This window comes from Podarcis pityusensis, assembly GCF_964106645.2.
Source record: "Podarcis pityusensis genome assembly, chromosome: 3".
NCBI classification, from domain to species: domain Eukaryota; kingdom Metazoa; phylum Chordata; class Lepidosauria; order Squamata; family Lacertidae; genus Podarcis; species Podarcis pityusensis.
In genome coordinates this window covers 58,697,001-58,716,862 of record NC_138026.1, presented here as the reverse complement: position 1 = coordinate 58,716,862, position 19,862 = coordinate 58,697,001, and the positions used below count along the sequence as shown (strand labels likewise).

The 19,862-nt window shown below is 41.2% G+C and overlaps 1 protein-coding gene across 6 annotated transcripts in view; it reads right to left on the bottom strand.

Annotated features, from left to right (window-relative positions):
* The window catches only part of AKAP7 (A-kinase anchoring protein 7), an 80,407-nt gene that overhangs the window by 42,594 nt on the left and 17,951 nt on the right, over positions 1–19,862 (bottom strand). For all 6 annotated transcript variants that reach the window (XM_080999711.1, XM_080999710.1, XM_080999713.1 and 3 more), the window contains exon 5: positions 17,528–17,688. In XM_080999711.1, the coding sequence (XP_080855837.1) occupies positions 17,528–17,688 (161 nt within the window). The remainder of the gene's footprint in view (positions 1–17,527; positions 17,689–19,862) is intronic.

Sequence of the window (19,862 nt, the reverse complement as noted above, 5' to 3'; positions counted from 1 at the left end):
TAAAGCTTCTGGAGTCTATCGCCATATATGGGAGCTTTCCACCTTATTAACATCTAGTCTGATGTTAATACGCCACTTTCTACCATGTGAAGCTAATTATTACCAAATGAAAAAGGGTTGTGAGATATCCAAAAATATTTGTGTTACTGTGCTTTGTCTTGAGCTTCCTGATTTTAATTTTTTTAAAAGCAAATAAGTCAGAAAAATAAATCTGGCTGTTATGGCCTTCTGGTACCATGTAGATCCCTAAAAGGATTAAGAGGTGTGTGTTGTCAAAGAAAAAGTCCTTAGAGGAACAGCTGCTGATTATTGTCCCACAAACATAGGAAAGGGTGGAGCTGGGGCACTAAACAAAAGCTTGCTCAAAGAGGAGGAGAAATCTAAAAATGGCTTGTTATCAGAAGGTGGATTGCTGCACCAGTCTGTAAAAGTCTTTAAAATGACTGATTAGCAACCCTAAAAAAGCAGTTTGGTTGTCATTGGAAATAAACCTACTTTGCATTAGCATAAATATCTCTACATGTAAGAGTTAAAAGAACTGAAGCTCTGTTTTCCCAAATCAGCAGGGTCAATGCTTATTCTACTTTAGTGAAGAACTGTGAAAAAATTGAAAAAAATCATTGCACAGACTGAATTCTGCCAATCACATATTTTTTTTAAAAAAGGCAATATGGGAAGAGTGGAGTTTTCAGATTGTGTTCTTATGTTGTTTGACAAAAAAAAAACAGAAAACTTAAAGGTTTCCAGAAATACATTTCCAACCGTTTGAGTTTATCCTGAGGAAGGGGTGAAGAGTTGAGTCTTTTCTAGGTCCAAAAGGACTGACTGGCACCTTGTGCAAAGTGGCAATATTTCCTTACATGCCCTCCCCACCTCCACTCCTAAATAATCTACAATGTACAGGCTTCAGTGGCAGATACACAGAGGTTCTTCAAAAGATTAAACCCATGCATAAGAACGTGAAAATAACTCAGGCAATGATCAATTTCAGAAGGACGTTTATTTTGTAAGCCTCTTCATATGAAGAAAATAAAGGTAATCATACTTATTTCAAAAATATACATAAAGATGCATTTGATTCCCTTCATTTAAGTCTTTTCATCCTAGGGGAATAATAACAATGACAAAGCTCACATAATTGTTTTCTATTAAAGAGTTTTCATATTAAAGATAATGGGCTACATGCATGCTTCATTAACCTCTACAGAGGCACTACTCGGATAAATTTAGTTTGTGATATTAAAAACTCATTTCAGAATAATGTTTGTAGTATCTCAAGATTGCAGCATATCAAACTTATGTTAAAAAGAAATCAGTATTTATATTAATGTTGCTACTTGAAAAATGTCAATGGAATGTGCCGTTTAGTTGTGTTTATTAGCAGCTGTATTTACAGCAAAAGTAAGTCATTTAGGAATCTCCAGGATGATTAAGAAGAATATTGTTTTGTGCCAATGGTACAATATTACATCTCTATTACTATGTTTGGCCTTGCTTCTGGGTGTAGATTGCTTACAGCATTAAAAGAAGAAAAAGACCATGGGAGATGTGAGTTTTCGCGCTGAAGATGAGAAATATACAGAAGGCAGATTCACCAAGTGACTAAACTGCTCTAGAGGAAAGGAGTACAAAGGTGGGCACGCCCGACTGGCATTATCCACTTAAGAAATCTATACAACCAGTGCTGCTTTCCTAGTCCCCACTTACCTGTTAGTAAACACCATTGAATTTAACAGGACTTACTTTCCAAGTGGACACTGTGAGTATTGCATCCTGAGCAAAACCAGGTTAGCTAACCTGTGACTCTGCAGATGGACCATCATTCCTGACTACTGGGCATGTCGGCAGGGGGTGATGGAAACTGGACACCAACAATAACTGCAGGACCACAGGTTAGCTGCCACCCCCACCCCAGTACACTCAAGAAAAATAAAAGATTAAAATATGTATTTGTTTCCAACTGCCACAGCAAATGTTGAAATTACATGCCCTTAACTTCAATATTCAAATCTTTTCTATAGAGTTTTGCAGGAGCTACTGCATGTGGAGAGGGTTTTTATTCCTTTCCTCCCCTGCCACAAGTCCATACTTTGAGTACGACTTTGTTGGATTCAACTCAAAGAGATAGAGGGTATATGTGACTGGTATGGGTATGAGAGAAGTGAACACCAAATAAGATGTTGACCAGGATGGTAGCTCTCTAGACAACCTGTGTAGCCTAGGAGCAGTAAGACAGGGCCATAAGTCTGGTTCAGATCCTGCCACTACTTTGAGCTCACTAGGTGACCTCAGGCAAGCCACTTTCAATCCCACTCATAACATAGGGACCTCCAACCTTAGAGGCAGCTTCCTATGTTCCATTTCTCCCTTATCAGAATGATACTTTAATGTTTTTTTCCCCAAAGAGCCTCTAAAATTAACTTTTCCAGTTGCAATGAATTACTGACAGCAGGAACTGTTTTCAGGGAAAGAAACAGATTTAAAGTTTTAGAAAGCTGTATAGAAACGCCGTATATAATTTTAGGATTGCCTTTTGTCTGGATTTTCCTGGACATGTCCGGTTTTCAGGGGTAAAAATCTCTGACAGGGTTTTGTTTTTTTAGAATATGCAAAAATGTCTGGGGGGTCGCTTTCCTTTCCTGCCAGCAGTGGGGGTCAGCTCACACCAGCCATGCCCCTCCTTAGTGCCCTTCGATGTTTATCTCTTTCTCTCCCTTCCATTCCCTCTCTCTTTCTCAGCGCAGGGCTGCCTCATGCCATCCACGTCCCTCCCCAGTGCCCTCCGATGTTGCTCTCTTCCTTCCATCTCCTCTCTCCTTCTCAGTGCATCAGCTCCCGTAACCCCTCCCCAGGTGCCAGCAACCCTAAAGGAGGGGGTGAGCTGCGGAGATGAGCTGCAGGGGGGGTGCCCCAATGGTGGTGGTGTCCGGGTTTTGGTCTGTGGAATACTGAAATCCTAGCAAAATCAGGGATGGCCAAATTCTGTATGTTAGGGAGCCTCTATGTTTTCTAAACTCTCACCCAAGAGGTTGAAATAATCCAGTCCCCTCAGATGGTCTGTTGTAAAGCTGGTGCTACCTAGCAGCACTAAGGGCACCTCTGGTATGGAATATAGGTGCTCAAGCAGGAGGGGGTCAACAGTGGAGGGAAGCAGGCTGGGGAATGTATGTGCTTTATGAAAGATATACTCAGTAGGGAAGCTGGAAATTGCAACTCCAGAATAAGCACTTAGCAATAAAATGTTGTTTATATGGAGCATCCATGAAGAGTCATTGCTTATTTTTCATCCATGTGAAACTAAATAAACAGGGACAGTGGTGGTGAGAGATAAAGATACAGCATTTCAGGAACCCACATCCAATCCACCTACCGCCATCCTTGTTTTAAATTACAGTAACTTGAATCTCTTACTTACTAAATTTCTTGTTCACTTCCCTTTCCAACTAAAAACTCAGTGATTTTTAAAAAAACACACTTAAAGAAATCAACAAGTAATTTGCACAAAATATGCAAAAGATCTAGCAAACACCTCTCTGCTTCAATAACCCATCAACAGAAACAATAACTCAGAAGTTTAAATTATAAACATCTTAGTAAATGTTTTAAGCGGTCTCTAAAAAGAAATTTAAGTGCAATCTTTGGGGAGCCTTCCCCTGAAAGGAAATATTGAACTGGGACACTACTGCTGAGAAGGCCCTACTCCTTGCTTTGACAGATCCTTTTTTATTTATTTCACTGGTAGATGGTACCCAAAGTATAACCTCCCCAGTAGCTCTTAAGAACCAAAGATTTGTATATACATTAGAAAATACTTTTGTTTGCATTTCAAGCAAAAATGCAGTCCTAAGAGTTGAATAATGGCATAGACAGATCAATAACGAATGAGTCAGAGCTTCATTTGGTATTGATTTTGTATGGAGGCCACATGCTGAGAGGCAAACAGCCATTTCAAATGGCTTGAAAAACATATAATCAATGTTAGAAATTACTGGGGATGTCCATTTCCTTGTGGAAAGTTTACTCAGGAAATGCGTCAGTAATTACTCTCCAATAATTTCAAAACGAAGAAATTAGGCATGTTTCTCAAAACAGAACCCAGTCAGAATTTCAGAAATTAGAATTGTGATGCATCATTGAAGGTCAGAGCATTAACAAGTGTACATATTAGAACCTGAATACGTGCCCTATTGCATTACTAATGGGTGAAACAAAATGAAACAAATTCAAGTCTGTAATGGAGTCTAAGATAAGGAATAAGACATAAGAAATAACTGTCTTACCGCAATGTAGTCCGACAATAGCGTCCCTAGTCCTGCACTTACAGATAATTCATGAGATACTTTCTCACCCTCACCACTCCACATGTGCCTTGACCTGTGGATTTGCCAGTTAAATAGCTTTTCTAGGCAACCCTCTGTTTTTTCCTTCCAGTGCCTCTCTGCTTATCAACTTTCAAAGTCAATGTGCTCTACCTTGATAAGCTATCTTGGGCCTATTTCACAACCATTTCACCCCAGGGTGGCTCTAGTTTTGAGTTGGCCCATGCTGATTCCCAGATGCACTGCCACAGGCTGAGCTGGTCATGTGCATACCATACAACCAGCTCAGACTCCAGCAACTAGATTGAAAACCAATGTCCACAAGCTGAACAGCAAAGCAAATCAGCTCTCAGCTACTCCATTTCAGCATGGCTCTTTCCCCAACTTGTTCTTCCAAGAACAATAAATCACCCCCTATGGTTGATTCAGTGGCAAAACTGAGCTTCTCTACTCTCCTAAAACTCTGCTCTTTTCTCTTGTCACCATTCTTCTAAAAGCCAGCCCTCAACACAGATATATTTGCTAACATTTTATTCTGTGTTTTCATTTTCCTGGTATGAAATAGGGTCCAGAGTGGTTTACTAGATGGGTATAGGATACTATATTTGTTTACCAGGCACTCAAAACCCGGCAAGTCCCAGACCTCTCTGGGCTCTGAGACAGCATACAACTCAAGTGTCCGTATACTATCCACAAAGCCACTGTATCTAATGGAGAATCAGGAATTATGAGCTTCCAATACCTGAGTGGAAATGGTTGTAACTACTCTGAACAGCTGCAAACAGCAACAACAGATGTTGCACAGTCACCCCACTGTGCTATCGCAGGAATGTCTGGGACCTGCCAGGACTCAGCCTGAGCAAGCTTTGGAAAGGGGGAAGTGCAGCTGTTGGTGGATTATACTGTAAATAAATTGTTCAATAACAATTTACAGTAGAGAAGACACAATGAATTCAATACGATGCATTTACAGAGTTTTATGTAATGATACTTTAAAAAAAACAACCAAATTAAAATTTTACTATCCAGCATCCCAAGTTAAAATATAAACCAAAATGATGAAGTAATTTAACATAATCAAATGATATATATCTTCTGATTGGGATAATTGATTCTTATTCACTTAAATCTCCCTATAACCTTATTTTCTTGCCAAAAATATATTAGCAGTATAATTTTACCACGAAGCTTCTTTTAATTTAGGTTTAATTATTAATGTACTAGATATATACTTCTTCTGGTTTCTGTTCTACCAAACCTGCATAAGCATTTTACTTTTTTATATGTTCCACTACAGTCATGAATATATTTAAATATTCCATCTGTTGTGTTATACTCACTGAAGTATAAATGACCAAAATGGCATACAATAATGTATATTTAATGTAGAAGACTCTCAGGTCGCTCTGTTTCTGTCCTGTTTTATTAATATGGGATACCAACCTGAAGAAATTAAGTTCCACTTGCTTTTAAAGAAATAAAATGCCAGCAGCTTCAATTTGAGGAATTGCAACTGATTAAGAAAATAGATATAATTTCTGAGCGCTGATATTATACCCATTTCTTATATGTTTACGGTAAATACAGTGCCATTAGTGAAACATGCACATCAAAATAGTGAAACCAATATTCATAGAAATAAGATGCCAAATTCTTGCTTCAATGGCACTTTTGACCCATGCAGAGGAGCGAAAATAATTTGGATCAGGAAAATTGTGTGGGTTCCTGACATAAGTCTTCTCCCTTTGTAAATTGAAACAAACCAGGATCAAACCATAGTGTGATATCCTGGTGTGCTAGCTATAGTTTATTCTTAAGAGGAAGTGGAAGCTTTCAGTCATCCCTCACACATGAAGCAGAAGGAAGAGGGAATGTATACTCATGCTTGGAACAAGCCATGGTTTGTTGTCACATCTCAGGTGGGCCCAGTGGCGTAGCGTGGGGGGTGCCAGGGGTGCCGGCCGCACCGGGCGCAACATCTGGGGGGGCGCGAGTCCAGAGGGAAGGGACAAGTTCCTTCCTCCGCCGGGCTCCCCGCCGCCACCGCCAGCCTTGCGCCCCTAGCGCGCGCGCGCCCCCCGCCGCCGCTGCGCTCCACTCACTGCTCGCAGGAGGAGCAGCCGCTGCAGCAGCGCCGACGCTGCCACCGGCGCCTGGCCGGGCACGGGCAGCCTCCGCACCCCGACGCCGACACCATCCCCTCGGCCCAGCCACAGGCGGCAGCTGCTTCTGCCGACTGGGAGGGAGGAGAGCTCCAAGGGGCCTCGCTGCGCCTAAACCCTCCGAGAGGAAGCCGGCGGGCGGGCGAGGGTCTCCCGGCAGAAGGGGGCGCCGCTGGCTCCGGCTCTCAGCGCTGGCTCTCCGGCTCTCTCTTGACTCATGGCTTCCCGGGGCTGAGAGAAGCAGGCTCAGCCTGGAATAATATTGAGTTGGATAATGGCTGGTGGGAAAGGGGTTAGGCAGGGACCCTCTCCTCTACGCTCTGCTGCCCCCCCCCCCCCGCCATTCAGACTGCTCAGGCCAGGTAGAAACCTCCTTCTACTAAGTAAGACGTAGGAAATGCCACTAAAACAATTTTGCTTTATCCCAAAGCTGTGGAAACTTTAAAGATATTGTACACTTTATCCAAAAACGGTGTTTTTCTTGACTGAAAGTTACTCTGGCTGCTACTTCGTTCTGCAGCTCTAGCAGCACTTCTTGCAAAGAAACAGCAACGTCTTTTTCTTGTTTATTTCTCTAGGTCACTTCTGTTTTCTTCACTTCTCACTTCTCTCTCTGCCCCCCCCCCCAGTCTCGTGCCGTACCCGCCCCATTTACACGATTTTCATCTGTGGCCCCCTTGGAATATCCTGGGGGGAGGGCCCAGGGAGCCATATGGCCCCCAGTTGAGAAACACTGCGCTAAAAGATGGCCAGAATGCAGAAGCCTAATACAAAAAAGTCATAAAAATCCAAATCTGTCAGGAGCACCCATCCCTCTGCCCTTCAGCCTCACTGGAGGCACCTGGCGCACAGAGGGAATAGACACCCCCCTGCGCAAAGCCCGGGTCTGGGGTCTCTCCTCGGTAGCCGGCGGGCATCGTGGGGAGCGCGGAAAGACCCGGTGCGGGATGTGAACGGCCATGTTTATGCTGTGAAGCGCCCTGAGATATATGGATGAAGGGCGGTATACAAATTTAATTCACCGCCACCATCATCTTCGAGGGTGGGGGCTGGGAAAAGAGAGGGGGGTTCTCCCTTTCTAGACCTCTTTAAAATATGCTCGCGATGGCTCCTGGCCACAAAGGCTAAGCGTGGCACTCAGTGGCGTAGCGTGGGGGTGCAGGGGGGGCGGCCGTACCTGGCGCAACATCTGGGGGGCGCGCTCCACGGGTTAGGGGGGGCAAAATCCACGTGTTAGGGGGCGCAAATTACTTGCCTTGCCCCGGGTGCTGACAACCCACGCTACGCCACTGGGTGGGCCAAAGTGCTCAACTAGATGGGTTCTTCATCTGGTCTAGTGTAGGCAGTTCTTTCCATAGTGGACTGTTCCAAGATACAACTTATGTGACAAAGTAAAGCAATATAAATTAATCTACTCTCCACATGAAACACTCATAAAGGTAATTCCCATGTTCAGCGGCTTGTTGCATATTGTCCTCATGAAAAGGAAATTATTTTTCCTATGACAAAGGAGAGAAAACAGTAAAACTGATCTGTTTTCTATTATCTTTCTTCACCCTCTGGAGCTGCTTTTAAAAGTGTGCTGCTCTGTTCATGAAATATAGGCTCCCTCCTGTGGCCAGAACACCAGTTCTCTGTCTCTGAACAGTTGGACTTTCAAGCAAAGTCTGAATTTTACAGGATAACCATTCTGTGTTCTGCTGTTGTTTCTCAGTACTGAAGTTGCTTGCCACTGACTATTTTTCTTTTTTTTAGTACAATTCACTGTTCTGTTCCAGTTAATGACCTATGGAGCTATCTGCTTTCAGGAAATCAGCACTTCTCCTAGCGCTGAGAAATAAAGTGGTCATAATGGTACAAAGAATGTTATATCTTTCAGATGAGCTCATTTAGGAAACAATACAAACAAAATAAAAAGAATGCCAGATGATCTAATCTGACACTCTTGGTCTTGCCAGCATACAACTGATCTGTGGAAAACCATCAGGACAGATGACTAACAACAGCAAAAAAAAGAGGCTTACTTCATCTGACCACTTCCAAATTACAATTTTGATACCATTGCAACTTGTTGCTTCTAGTAGATAACAATATGTTACTAAAACTGCTCAACTGATCTGCACTGTGCAATAATTAATCAGTTTGCATAAATACCGAGGCCCTGCCTGGTCTGCGACTGAGCTTTTAACTCTGTGTGAAATGGTTTAGAGACTTGCTGCCAAGAATTATGTACAGGCTCTCTGGAAAACCCAGATGTTGTTGATGCCATGTACAATCCCTGTATGAGATTCGTATCTAATTAGATTCAGAAGGTCTGGTTGCTGGCTGGTCTTAAAAATCTCTAATTTCCTGTTCTTGCTTCTGTCATAAGCTATATTGTTATTCTACCAGAGAACGGTGTGGCACTAGTAAAAAATGCAAACCCAGTTCTCATCTTACATGGTAGAAAGAATAAACTTTAAAAAGTTTCATTCGCATATCCCTACAATGGAACTAGACAACATGGATCCTGTGCGGTTGCCTCTAAAAGAAGTAGATGTACATCTATTCCTCCCATTCCCCGATAATATCTCATAACAGAAAACATGTGATATGATGTCATTGTGTTGAGAACTTCCACACCCCTTACAAATAACAGCTAGGGATGTACAAGCATACCTCAATCCACTCCAATACTACATTCTGATTTAACTTGTATATCTCGGCCAACACAGATATTTACAAATCTGTTACCTTCCTTGTGTGTGTTGTTTTTTCCCCCCATAACTAATGAATTTCCAGAGGGGTAGCCTCCAGCAGCAAAAACAACAAAGAGCCTTGTGGTACCTTGAAGACTAAGTTAATTAAATGGCTAATGGCCCATCACAAAGCTATCAATGGTTGCAAGCCTAATCAAGTCTACTCATAAGTAAGTCAATTGAATTCATTGGGGTTTACTTCATAGTTCAGAATAAACTTGTCATCCAATCTCATTTCGCTTACTGCAGCACTGGTGAGGGTTAGTTTAGTTACAAGTCAAGAAAACCCTGGTGGAAGGGGAGAGGAAATTAATTTCAATTTTACTTTAAAACATAGGTTTGGGGTGGTCAAACTGGGAAGTCAAATCAAGATGGTTCTTCCCGCTTGACAAACAGGTTAGCACCTTAATGGAGGAGTGCAAGTAAGATCCATAGGCAACGAGATCACTTTTTCATGTTAGAAGAAGGAGAATGAATGATGCACCCCACTGGTTTTTATAATTTACAATAGGAAGCAAATGAAAGCTAAAATCCTAACCCTACTTACCTGGGAGTAAGTCTCATGAAATTCAATTGTATTTACTTCTGAGACAACATGTCTAGGCCTGCAGTCCTAGTCTCCTTTGGCAACAACCTGAATACATAAATGACTTTCTCACACCTTGACAGCACCTTTCTCAGCCAAAGCAAATACTTTGTGTCATTTATTCCACATATGTTCTCTTTCAAAATAAATGAAGCAGGTAATGGCTCATCAATAAGCTGTCTCATCACAGGGTTCCAAACATCTACTGAGCTACATTATAAGTGTTAGGAAATGCCAAAGAAAGCAGCATGTCAAAAAATATGATATTAATTATATATAATCTATGAACTTAAAAAAAACCCCACCCTGCTGTGAACAAATGCAGACCACATTCACTTCCAAGGAATTCCAGTCCTGAGCACTACACGAACACAGACAAAGGGCATTTCTAATCTGTGTCCACTTAGAGTGGAATTTTTGGACATCCCTCGCAGCAGCCAATGAACTCAAGTGGAAACCATGCCACAAATTTTCTTTTACTAGATTTACAGGAGGAGGGAATGCTGAGATGATACTTTTGTTGGCAGACACACGTTCCCTATAAGATATATACTTCCAGCCATAGCTCAACAGTGAATCATGAATAACAATTCTGGCATTCCAGAACCTACTGCATGCAACATGTAATTCATCTTCATCTGTTGGTTTTCAACCTGTCTTGAGTTAGATCACACCATCAACAGCACAACCATTCCTCAACAAATGAAGCAGAAAAAGATAGTGATGGAGAGAGATGAAGCAAGAACAAGGAAGATGGATGTCGCCGGTGGGGGGAGATTTAGAGACAGAAGAGGAAATAAAAGGAGGAGAAAATTGGCTTAACTGCCCAAGGAAGTGAAGACATTGATTTCATTGTGCCACTGAATAAATAAAAAATTACATAATCCTGAAAATTAGCAAAACAGTGTAATACCTGCACTGACTAAGATAGCCTACTCCAATTTAGCACCCTTCATATGTTTTCAACTATATCTCTGGTCAGCCCAAGTCACCATGCAATTCCAAACATCTGGAAGGTGCTAGGTTGAGGAATGGTGGTCTAATGGAAGCATCTATCCATATTCAGTGCACTGAATCTCCCAAGAACCTTGGAGAATGTAGGTCCTTTTCATAGTATCATGCTCACTCACAAAACTTTACTTGAAAAGAAGAGTAATGCGGTAAACAAGAGGTGCCCTTACACATTATACAATGACTAAAACACACAAAAAGCTGCCAAGCAGTAGGTTTTAGGGCATGTGTGATGCTAGTTTTGTGTAATGCTAGTTTTCATCTAAAAAAATGAAAAATAAGTTCATTGAAAAAATTGTTATTCTTTAACAGTGCTTAATAAATCAAAACAAATATAGAAAGAAATGTGAGGGATTATATTGACTGTCCTTCTAAAATAATTTAGTCTTTGTTGTAAAGCTAAGTCATATTGTCCAGTTTTAAGGTCAAACATTTGCTTTACTTAGTCACAAATTCCAATGCTGCCTGCACGCCTCTGTCTGCATAATGAACCAACTTGTCCCATGTGAGAGTTTGGGTATGTTATGTATTTACCAATACCACAAGATGTGGATGTGGTCACAAGATGCTATACCAAAGCTTTAAAAGGGAATTAGACAAATTCATGGACATAAATCCAACAATATCTACTAGCTATGCAACATCTAGGTTCACTATGTCTCCAAGTATTTATTGCTGGGAAGCAACAATGGGAGAAGACTGGTTGACCACTGTAAAAGGCAGGATATTGAACTACGCTGGCCATTAGTCTAATCCAACAAGTGTCTTCTTATCCATCTTTATACTGATTTAGTACAGTGTATATGAAAGGAGGTGGAAAGATGACAGAGGTTCAATGAATTTTTACAATAAATAAATATCTGTCAAAAGCAAAGACCCATGGTGCACATTATTAAATTGCAAAGGAAGATCAATGGATGCAGAGGTTTTGAACATAAATGCTCTTCCTTAAGTAAGTAATATTTCTGTTCAGCATACAATGTGAAATATGAACCTATCCTAAACCTACAGAGGTATTTTGTTGTTACCTTTGTTTTTATTCTGCTGCATTGGTCAACTCTTTTTCTGGTTATTTTAAAAAAATGATTAAATGGGCCTTGTAAAATGAATTGCCTACAGGAGAAAACATTAGCAATCACATTGTTTCCATTTCAGAAAAGTACCCCACCCTGCAAAAAAAAAGTAGTAGCATGCCCAAGTAATTCTTGTTGTTGTTGTTTAGTTGTTTAGTTGTGTCCGACTCTTCGTGACCCCATGGACCAGAGCACGCCAGGCACCTCTGTCTTCCACTGCCTCCCGCAGTTTGGTCAAACTCATGTTAGTAGCTTCGAGAACACTGTCCAACCATCTCGTCCTCTGTCGTTCCCTTCTCCTTTGCCAACATCAGGGTCTTTTCCAGGGAGTCTTCTCTTCTCATGAGGTGGCCAAAGTATTGGAGCCTCAGCTTCAGGATCTGTCCTTCCAGTGAGCACTCAGGGCTGATTTCCTTAAGAATGGATAGGTTTGATCTTCTTACAGTCCATGGGACTCTCAAGAGTATCCTCCAGCACCAGAATTCAAAAGCATCAATTCTTTGGCGATCAGCCTTCTTTATGGTCCAGCTCTCACTTCCATACATGACTACTGGGAAAACCATAGCTTTAACTATACAGACCTTTGTCAGCAAGGTGATGTCTCTGATCTTTAATCCACTGACTGCAAATGAGAATACAGCCTGGAAAACAGGAAGTCCACCCACCTACTCTCTTTTTCCTGAAGTTAATTCCCCCTCGGTTCCCTTGTCACCATGGATTGCAAATCTGCTTCAAATAATGGGAAAAAATAGGCTTCAAGAAGCAATCATACTTAGTGTTACCCATGGTCACTGTCAGTAAACATATAACCATGAACCACTGTTAATATTAACCAAGAGAACTAGGCCAGAAATTGACTCCACATGAAAGAAACACAAATTGAAGCTAGATCTTGATTCATAAGTGCACCAGTCTTGTGTTTTCTAGAATATCCCACTGTGAGTTGATATGAATGCTGATTGAGGATACAGTGGCAAAAGCAAAATGCATAAGCCTTGATAGAGTGGTCACTTACTCGTGGCCAAAATAGTTGACATGCATCACCAAAAAATAGGCATATGCATAGTTACAAATTTACAAATAACTACTGTAATTTAAACAGAAATACAGGGCCAAAGGCATAGGCTCCCCTAACAAAAAGAATGGAGCTGAGACAACACAGAAATATTTGCTGTAAGTTCCAACTGTGCTGTGAAAAAATACAGTTTTTAGACTAATTATTCGTAAAGAGCAGAGTTAAAGAGAAAGCTTGTGCATGCTATATAAGGCTATGTAGAAGATAACCAAGATGGCAGTGGCCTTTGCAACTTTGATGAATGCCTTAATATGAGTCACGCAATGTTCAGGCATGGTATGACTTCACATTCCTCAGAACACAAAAGATCATTCATTGCCTCTAATAATGTCTTAAAAGAAACCTTTTCCAAGAAACAGTTGGAATTTGGGATACAGTCTAAAAGGACAATGACAAACTCCAGGCATTTCTTCAGCACTGAGATCTTTTTGTTAAATTTCTTTCAATAAAAACGCATTAACAGATTGTCTGGTCTCTGTTTTCCTATGCAACATTCACTTTTGTTCCCTTTTCCCTCCCTTTAGAGTAGCTCTGGAATCTGAAATCTTAGCTACATTTATGAATAAATAAATAAAGTGACTCCATTGCTTCCGCTACAGTAGAAGAAAATAGGATCAGACTCAGCACTCTGGTTCCTGCGGTTAAGTACAAGGCTCAGGACAAGCATGGGAGAACCCCCCAAAAGCTGCATTCTCAGATAAGACTTAACATTGAGTTGTGGAAAACTTCAGGCTCAACATTGCCCATCTCCTCCAGTGTGACAAGAAGTTCAAAAACTTTTCCTTCTGTTACAGATAGGTAGCCGTGTTGGTCTGCCATAGTCAAAATAAAAAAAATCCTTCCAGTAGCACCATGGGAGATTGGCAGATAGCTGGGATGAGCCTGCTGACGACTCTTAACGACTGTAATGGGTCTTACAGGAAAAGGCAAGGGGTGAGAAGGTGAGAAATGGCTTAGTCATGTATAATGGGATAAGAATCCAATGTCTTTGTTCAATGTCTTTGTTCAAACAGGTTTGAATCTCCCATTCCCACCACCCTTCTGAGTAATACCCCTCCCCACCTTCTCACTATATAGAAGGATCTGGCAACTTCTGTTTCAGTGTATCTGAAGAAGTGTGCTTGCACACGAAAGCTCATACCAAGAACTAACTTAGTTGGTCTTAAAGGTGCTACTGGAAGGATTTTTTTTATTTTTCCTTCTGTTTTAAGCTAATCACAGCTTGTTGTAATGTCCAAACCCACAGCAGTCGGGTGGTATCTTAAATATTATGATAGACCTATAGTAGTGCTAATTCTTGGTTAGAGGAAACCAACCAACCAACCACAAACTAGAGTTTATAAAGCTGACTTGTTTTCATTCCATAATTAAAATTAAGCATAATTAAGTTTTTGGAGATAGATGTTAAAACTATGGCTAATCTAAAATGGAAGCCAAACCTCGATAATGTAATTCCTGACCAATTACTGAATGCAAATAACCAAAATAAGTCAGGGTTCGGATAAACATAGTATATTTCTTTCACATAAAACTTGCCTTACACCAATATTTCACATGGATTTAAACTTACTAAACTAAAATGCATTCATACTTTCACTGACTGATCTCTGGAGTAACTGCACATGTTTAAAAGAATTCTAACTTGAATGCCATGTGCCAAAATCATTGCTGATAATAAAGCTGGGAAGGGTTCTCTTAATTAAGGATAAATTTAAGTCAATCATTCAACCTTTCTGCTTTGTTCAAAAAATACAGTATGTTTTGGTCAAAGTTGCTTTGATTACAGAAAATAAATTTTCAACCAATATTATACTGTATATGTGTGAAAGAAAAGGTTCAAATGTCTATAGCTTTATTTGCATCAGAGTTTCTAATCTTAATTAAGTTGTGGCAGTATATCTTATCAATCCTGTGCTGCTATGCAGCTAGAATTAGTCTGTCCAATGGTCATGCTCAACATAAATGTTCAAGAGGGGGAAATAGATCTTAAGACTCTTTTTTTTATTAGCATATTATATATCTGTGATATGCCCCTTCAAAGCCACTTCGGTGATATCTATCAGCAGGTTATAATGAACTTTCCCCCCCCGGATTCTAAGGCAATCCATAGCAATTACTAGCACATCTGTTAATTAGTCTAGCATTTTCATTCTAAGTGGAATTACAATGTAAAGTGTGATGTTAAAGCTTGCTAGAATTTGCACTTAGTAGCTAGTAGAACAGCGAGCAATTATATATCCTTGTAATGAATAAATGTTCAATTAATCTCATCCTACTAGATGTTAATGTTTAATGGAAATCTGGCATTTATGTGTTCTGTATTAGAAGACTGCTAAGTAAAATCTGTCAAAATGTTTCCAAGTATGAATTATCTGAAGTTTTGAACTTAATCAGATTTCCAGATATAAACTCCTACCTATCATCTCAACTCCACTGCTGAAACAGGGGCTGTAGGGACAAGACACCTCATGCTGGCAATGGAAGGATCTAACTGGTGGGAAAACTACACCTCAAAGTGTGACTCCCAAACACCCTCAATCCCTAGGGAAAGGATCATTCATAGCTTGCATTCATAAAATCCCTGGCTCCATTTAGGATCGGGAAAGATTCCTGCTGTGAAACCCTGGAGAACTGCTGGCAGTCAGTATAGACAAATATATAGACCAATGGTACCTTCCCACGTTCTTAATCCTTTCCTGCCTAAGCACTCCAGTGACCATAGAATGCCTTCCATTGCCCTGAGTGTGAAAAATGCAGCAGGTAAACAACTCTCAACTATCAAGTAGTAGCAAAATTAAAGGAGGGCCTTGAGGCACCCTCAAGACAAAGGCCCAGCAGGAGTCAACTACCTGGTTCCATTAGTGCAGTGATGGCCAAACTTGGCCCTCCAGCTGTTTTGGGACTACAATTCCCATCATCCCTGACCACTAGGTCCTGTTAGCTAGGGGTGATGGAAGTTGTAGTCCCAAAACAGCTGGAGGGCCAAGTTTGGCCATCACTGAATTAGTGGAAACCACTGCAAGGACTCCTCCTCCAAATCTCCTCTGGAAGGTTGGGAGAATCCCTAGAACAGTGTGGAGAGGTGGGAGAACAAAGGGGAGATGAGCAAAAATGCTTGCACTGATGAAACAATCTCCTACGCGGAACTCTGCCCACACAAATTTCATTATGGCATAAGCTTTTTATGGACTAAATTCAATTCCATCAGATACAAGTAGGAGCACGGTCTCCTTCAAACAAAACACAGCTAAGTACGTATTTACCCTGTGCTTATTGGAAATACAAACATGTTTTTTGGTGTACACCAAGCATACCAATCTATACCCTGACCCAATTTTTCCTTGTGGGAGTCAGACAATGACCCAAGTGTGGTCACTGTTTCATGCGCCAGTCATACCACACTCTCTCAGGTGCATGTCAGGCTCCTTCCAATCTTTTCTCCTGGGAGCATGCAGCAAGAAATCAAACCTGAGCCCCTCTTCTATGGTAAACCTGTATTACTCCACTGAGCTACAGCTCACCATAAGCTCACCTGAGTACTACGTACAGCTAGGACCTTCATGGAGGGCGGAGAGAGAAGGAAGAAGTTGTGTGATTGGTCAGTTTTTGGGAGATTGTCTCTGACAAAGGAAACACTGTGGGTTCTTCCTGGAAGTATTCTTATGCATTGTGCGGGAGGGAATGTGAGATGGGTTTGTGACATCATAGCACCCCTGCCATCATTACTCATGAACTGGTACCTTCAATTCATACTTTAAGCAAAACTATGGTTTCCTGCTACAAGAACTCTCAGGTTCACACATTCCCTCTCCTCCTTCACACCTTTAAGGAAGAGACTGAAAATGTCCAATTTCAAATTTAAACTATTTACTGCTCCAAAGATTTTCAAACTTAAGTTAGGGTTGCTTAAACTATGATTTGTGAGAACAAGCTTGGACCAAAGTGCAGGCTCACTGCAACTCACAGGAGGAACCCACCATTTCCCATTGCATCTGAGCTGGGTCTGAGTGTGTCATCAGTCTTGTGATAGGTGGATGGAGACAAAGTGGTTAAGAGTGCTGCGGGGTTGGTGGCACACCTATGTTATCACTCTTATTTCTGGTACTATTGTTTTGTTTTCTTTTGAGCTGAAGAGCAGTGCATAGAATCACAAATAGAATCAGTTTGCGCAAGCGCCGGTGCAGCAGATGTTGGTGTGGTGTGACGACAGGATTGGCCTGCCCAAATGCAGTCTTAAGCATTTCATGGAATGCTGTGAAATTTACTTTGCAATAAACATGTTAGGATCAGGCTGTCGCAGCTATGCAAAGTTTTCAACGTTATAGGTAGGTAGCAGTGTTGGTCTGCCATAGTCGAAACAAAATAAAAAAATTCCTTCCAGTAGCACCTTAGAGACCAACTAAGTTTGTTATTGGTATGAGCTTTCGTGTGCATGCACACTTCTTCAGATAGTTTTCAAAGTTAGCTGCTCCTAAATAAAAGTGAGTATGAGGACCAATCTACATTAGCAGGGTGTCAAGAGATGCTTTTTGAGCACTATGTGACACTGCTAAAAAGAGTTACCTGCTATCTTTAAAAGAGTGGTTGCATGTTCACTGTCAGTCAACTTCACAAATCCAACTTGATGTCTAAAGTGATCAGTTCCATGAAAAGACAGATCCAATGGCTTTCCTTGCAGTAGTTCTTCAATTAAATCTTTACTTGCCATGAAAGCACCAACCGCACTATCAAGAGGAAAAATTGATATAGGAACTGATGTTATTCATCTCCTTCAGTAATACCAACTCTTCTGCTTAGTATTCTTAATGGTTGCATTTTACACCCTCCATTTTTAAAGTACGACAAGAGTGAATTAAAACATTTTGCATATACAGCTATATAAAATACCAGCTCTCAATCTGATGTGGACTCAGAAAATGTGTCTAAATGGTATCAAAAATCATCTAAAGGAAAGATCTTTATTTCTTACACGAATATTGAGGCACATGGTTGTTTAGTGTCACGAGCATACGCAAATGTATGGCTCATCTAAAACTTCACTGAACCTTTATTCCCAATAAAGATAGAACTCACAGGTGGAAAATACTTTCATTTCAATATATCTTTGCTATCTGTAAAGGGAATCTTTGTATGAGTCAATTTTTTTTATTCCTTTGGAGCTGCACTGTACTTTTGTCCTTCCAGGCCATGACGCTTTGTGGTTTAGATTTTTGATTCTTTGTTTTCTTCTTTTTGCTATGTTTGTATTTCTTAACAAAAATCAATAAAATATTTAAAAGGCTGTGGTCAGCAGGGCTCTCCTTATTACCGTATTTTTCGCTCTATAACACGCACCAGACCATAACACGCACGTAGTTTTTAGAGGAGGAAAACAAGAAAAAAAATATTCTAAATGAAACAGTGGGTGTATGATTTTTGTGGTTCATGCTGTGGCCACAGACATGTGATCTGACAGTGAGTTTGGAGTAGCCCAATGCAAAAATCCTGAGGATCCATGTGGATCCATGCTTTGTAACCACGTTTTTGCACCATTGCAGCCCCAGGCAACAGTGGGTGCGTGATTTTTTTGGTACAGACTGTAGCCATGGACATGTAATGTGATCTGATGGTGAATTTGGGGTGACCCAGTGCAAAAATCCTGAGGATCCATGTGGATCCGTGCTTTGTCACCACGTTTTAAATGGGGAGGGAAGGAAAGCAAAAGCCCCCCCCCCCCCAAGCCAGACAGGATATACGAAGTATGATTTCTTTTTTATTTACGGTATTTCTTTTTTGGCCACCTCTGTCACTGCAACCTTTGCTCTGTGCTTGCACACTTTTGGGCAATAGGGCATGTAACACACTTTTTTTCATCTGCCAAGATATAGAAAATCAATTTTAATGTCCCTATATAAAATGCCTAGTGAAGCAGAAGGGTATTACATCAGCCACTGTATTAAGGCTAAACGTTTGAAGAACAGCTCTCTATGGGGGGGGGGGAGACTAAATTCCATTTTCAATCAATTGTTATTGTGGCAGCAATTATCAGTGTATAGCGCACAATGAGGAAAAGAACTTTAAAAAATATATATAAAAAACATTCTCACGTTATACTTCAAAGAAGAGTATTAGGCTTTTAATGAAGGGGAGAGGAGAGATGCTGTAATCCTCCTGGCTCAGGAGATTCTGATTTACCAGCCGCGTGTAGAAAGTATAGATTAAGATATTTGATATACAGCATATAAATCCAGAGATTTCCATGTCTCACTCTGCAATCCAGCCTGCTGTTACTTACGAGCAGGGAAGCAGGGTTTCTCTTCCAAACAAGCATACTGTCTCCCTCCAGCAGTACATTGCTTGGAGAAGCTGTAATTTGGAGGGGGCCTGGGGGCAGGGCTCTCTGCTTTTGGAAAAGAAATGAGAAACCTACCATTGTAAAGCAAAAGTCCCCCCCCCCACCCAAGCCAGCCCTCTCTCTCTCTCTCTCTCTCTCTCCCACCTGCATGCTTTTGCTTTTCGGCTGCCTGCGAGTCCCTAGAGCACGGAGAGGAGGAAGTGGTGGGCTGGAGCCTGCACGCAGTGTGACTAGGAAAGAATTAGAAGGAAGGACTCGATCCTTTCCTTAACCCTCTGCTTGCCAGGAGGGCAGGGGATTCCCTGCTCTTTGTTGAGTTTGAGCAAACGCAGCAACAGAAGTGGGTGGGCAGTAAGACCCTGAGGCAGAATGCAGGAAAGCTTCCGCCTTCCCCCTTCCCTCCGCCCGCCCGCCCGATCTTTTTTTTGCTTGATTTTTGCCTATTTTGCCCCTGCGCTCCGGCGAGTCAGCGCCAGGGTCCACACATTCGCTCAATAACACGCACAGACATTTCCCCTTACTCTTTAGGAGAAAAAATCTGCGTGTTATAGAGCGAAATTTACG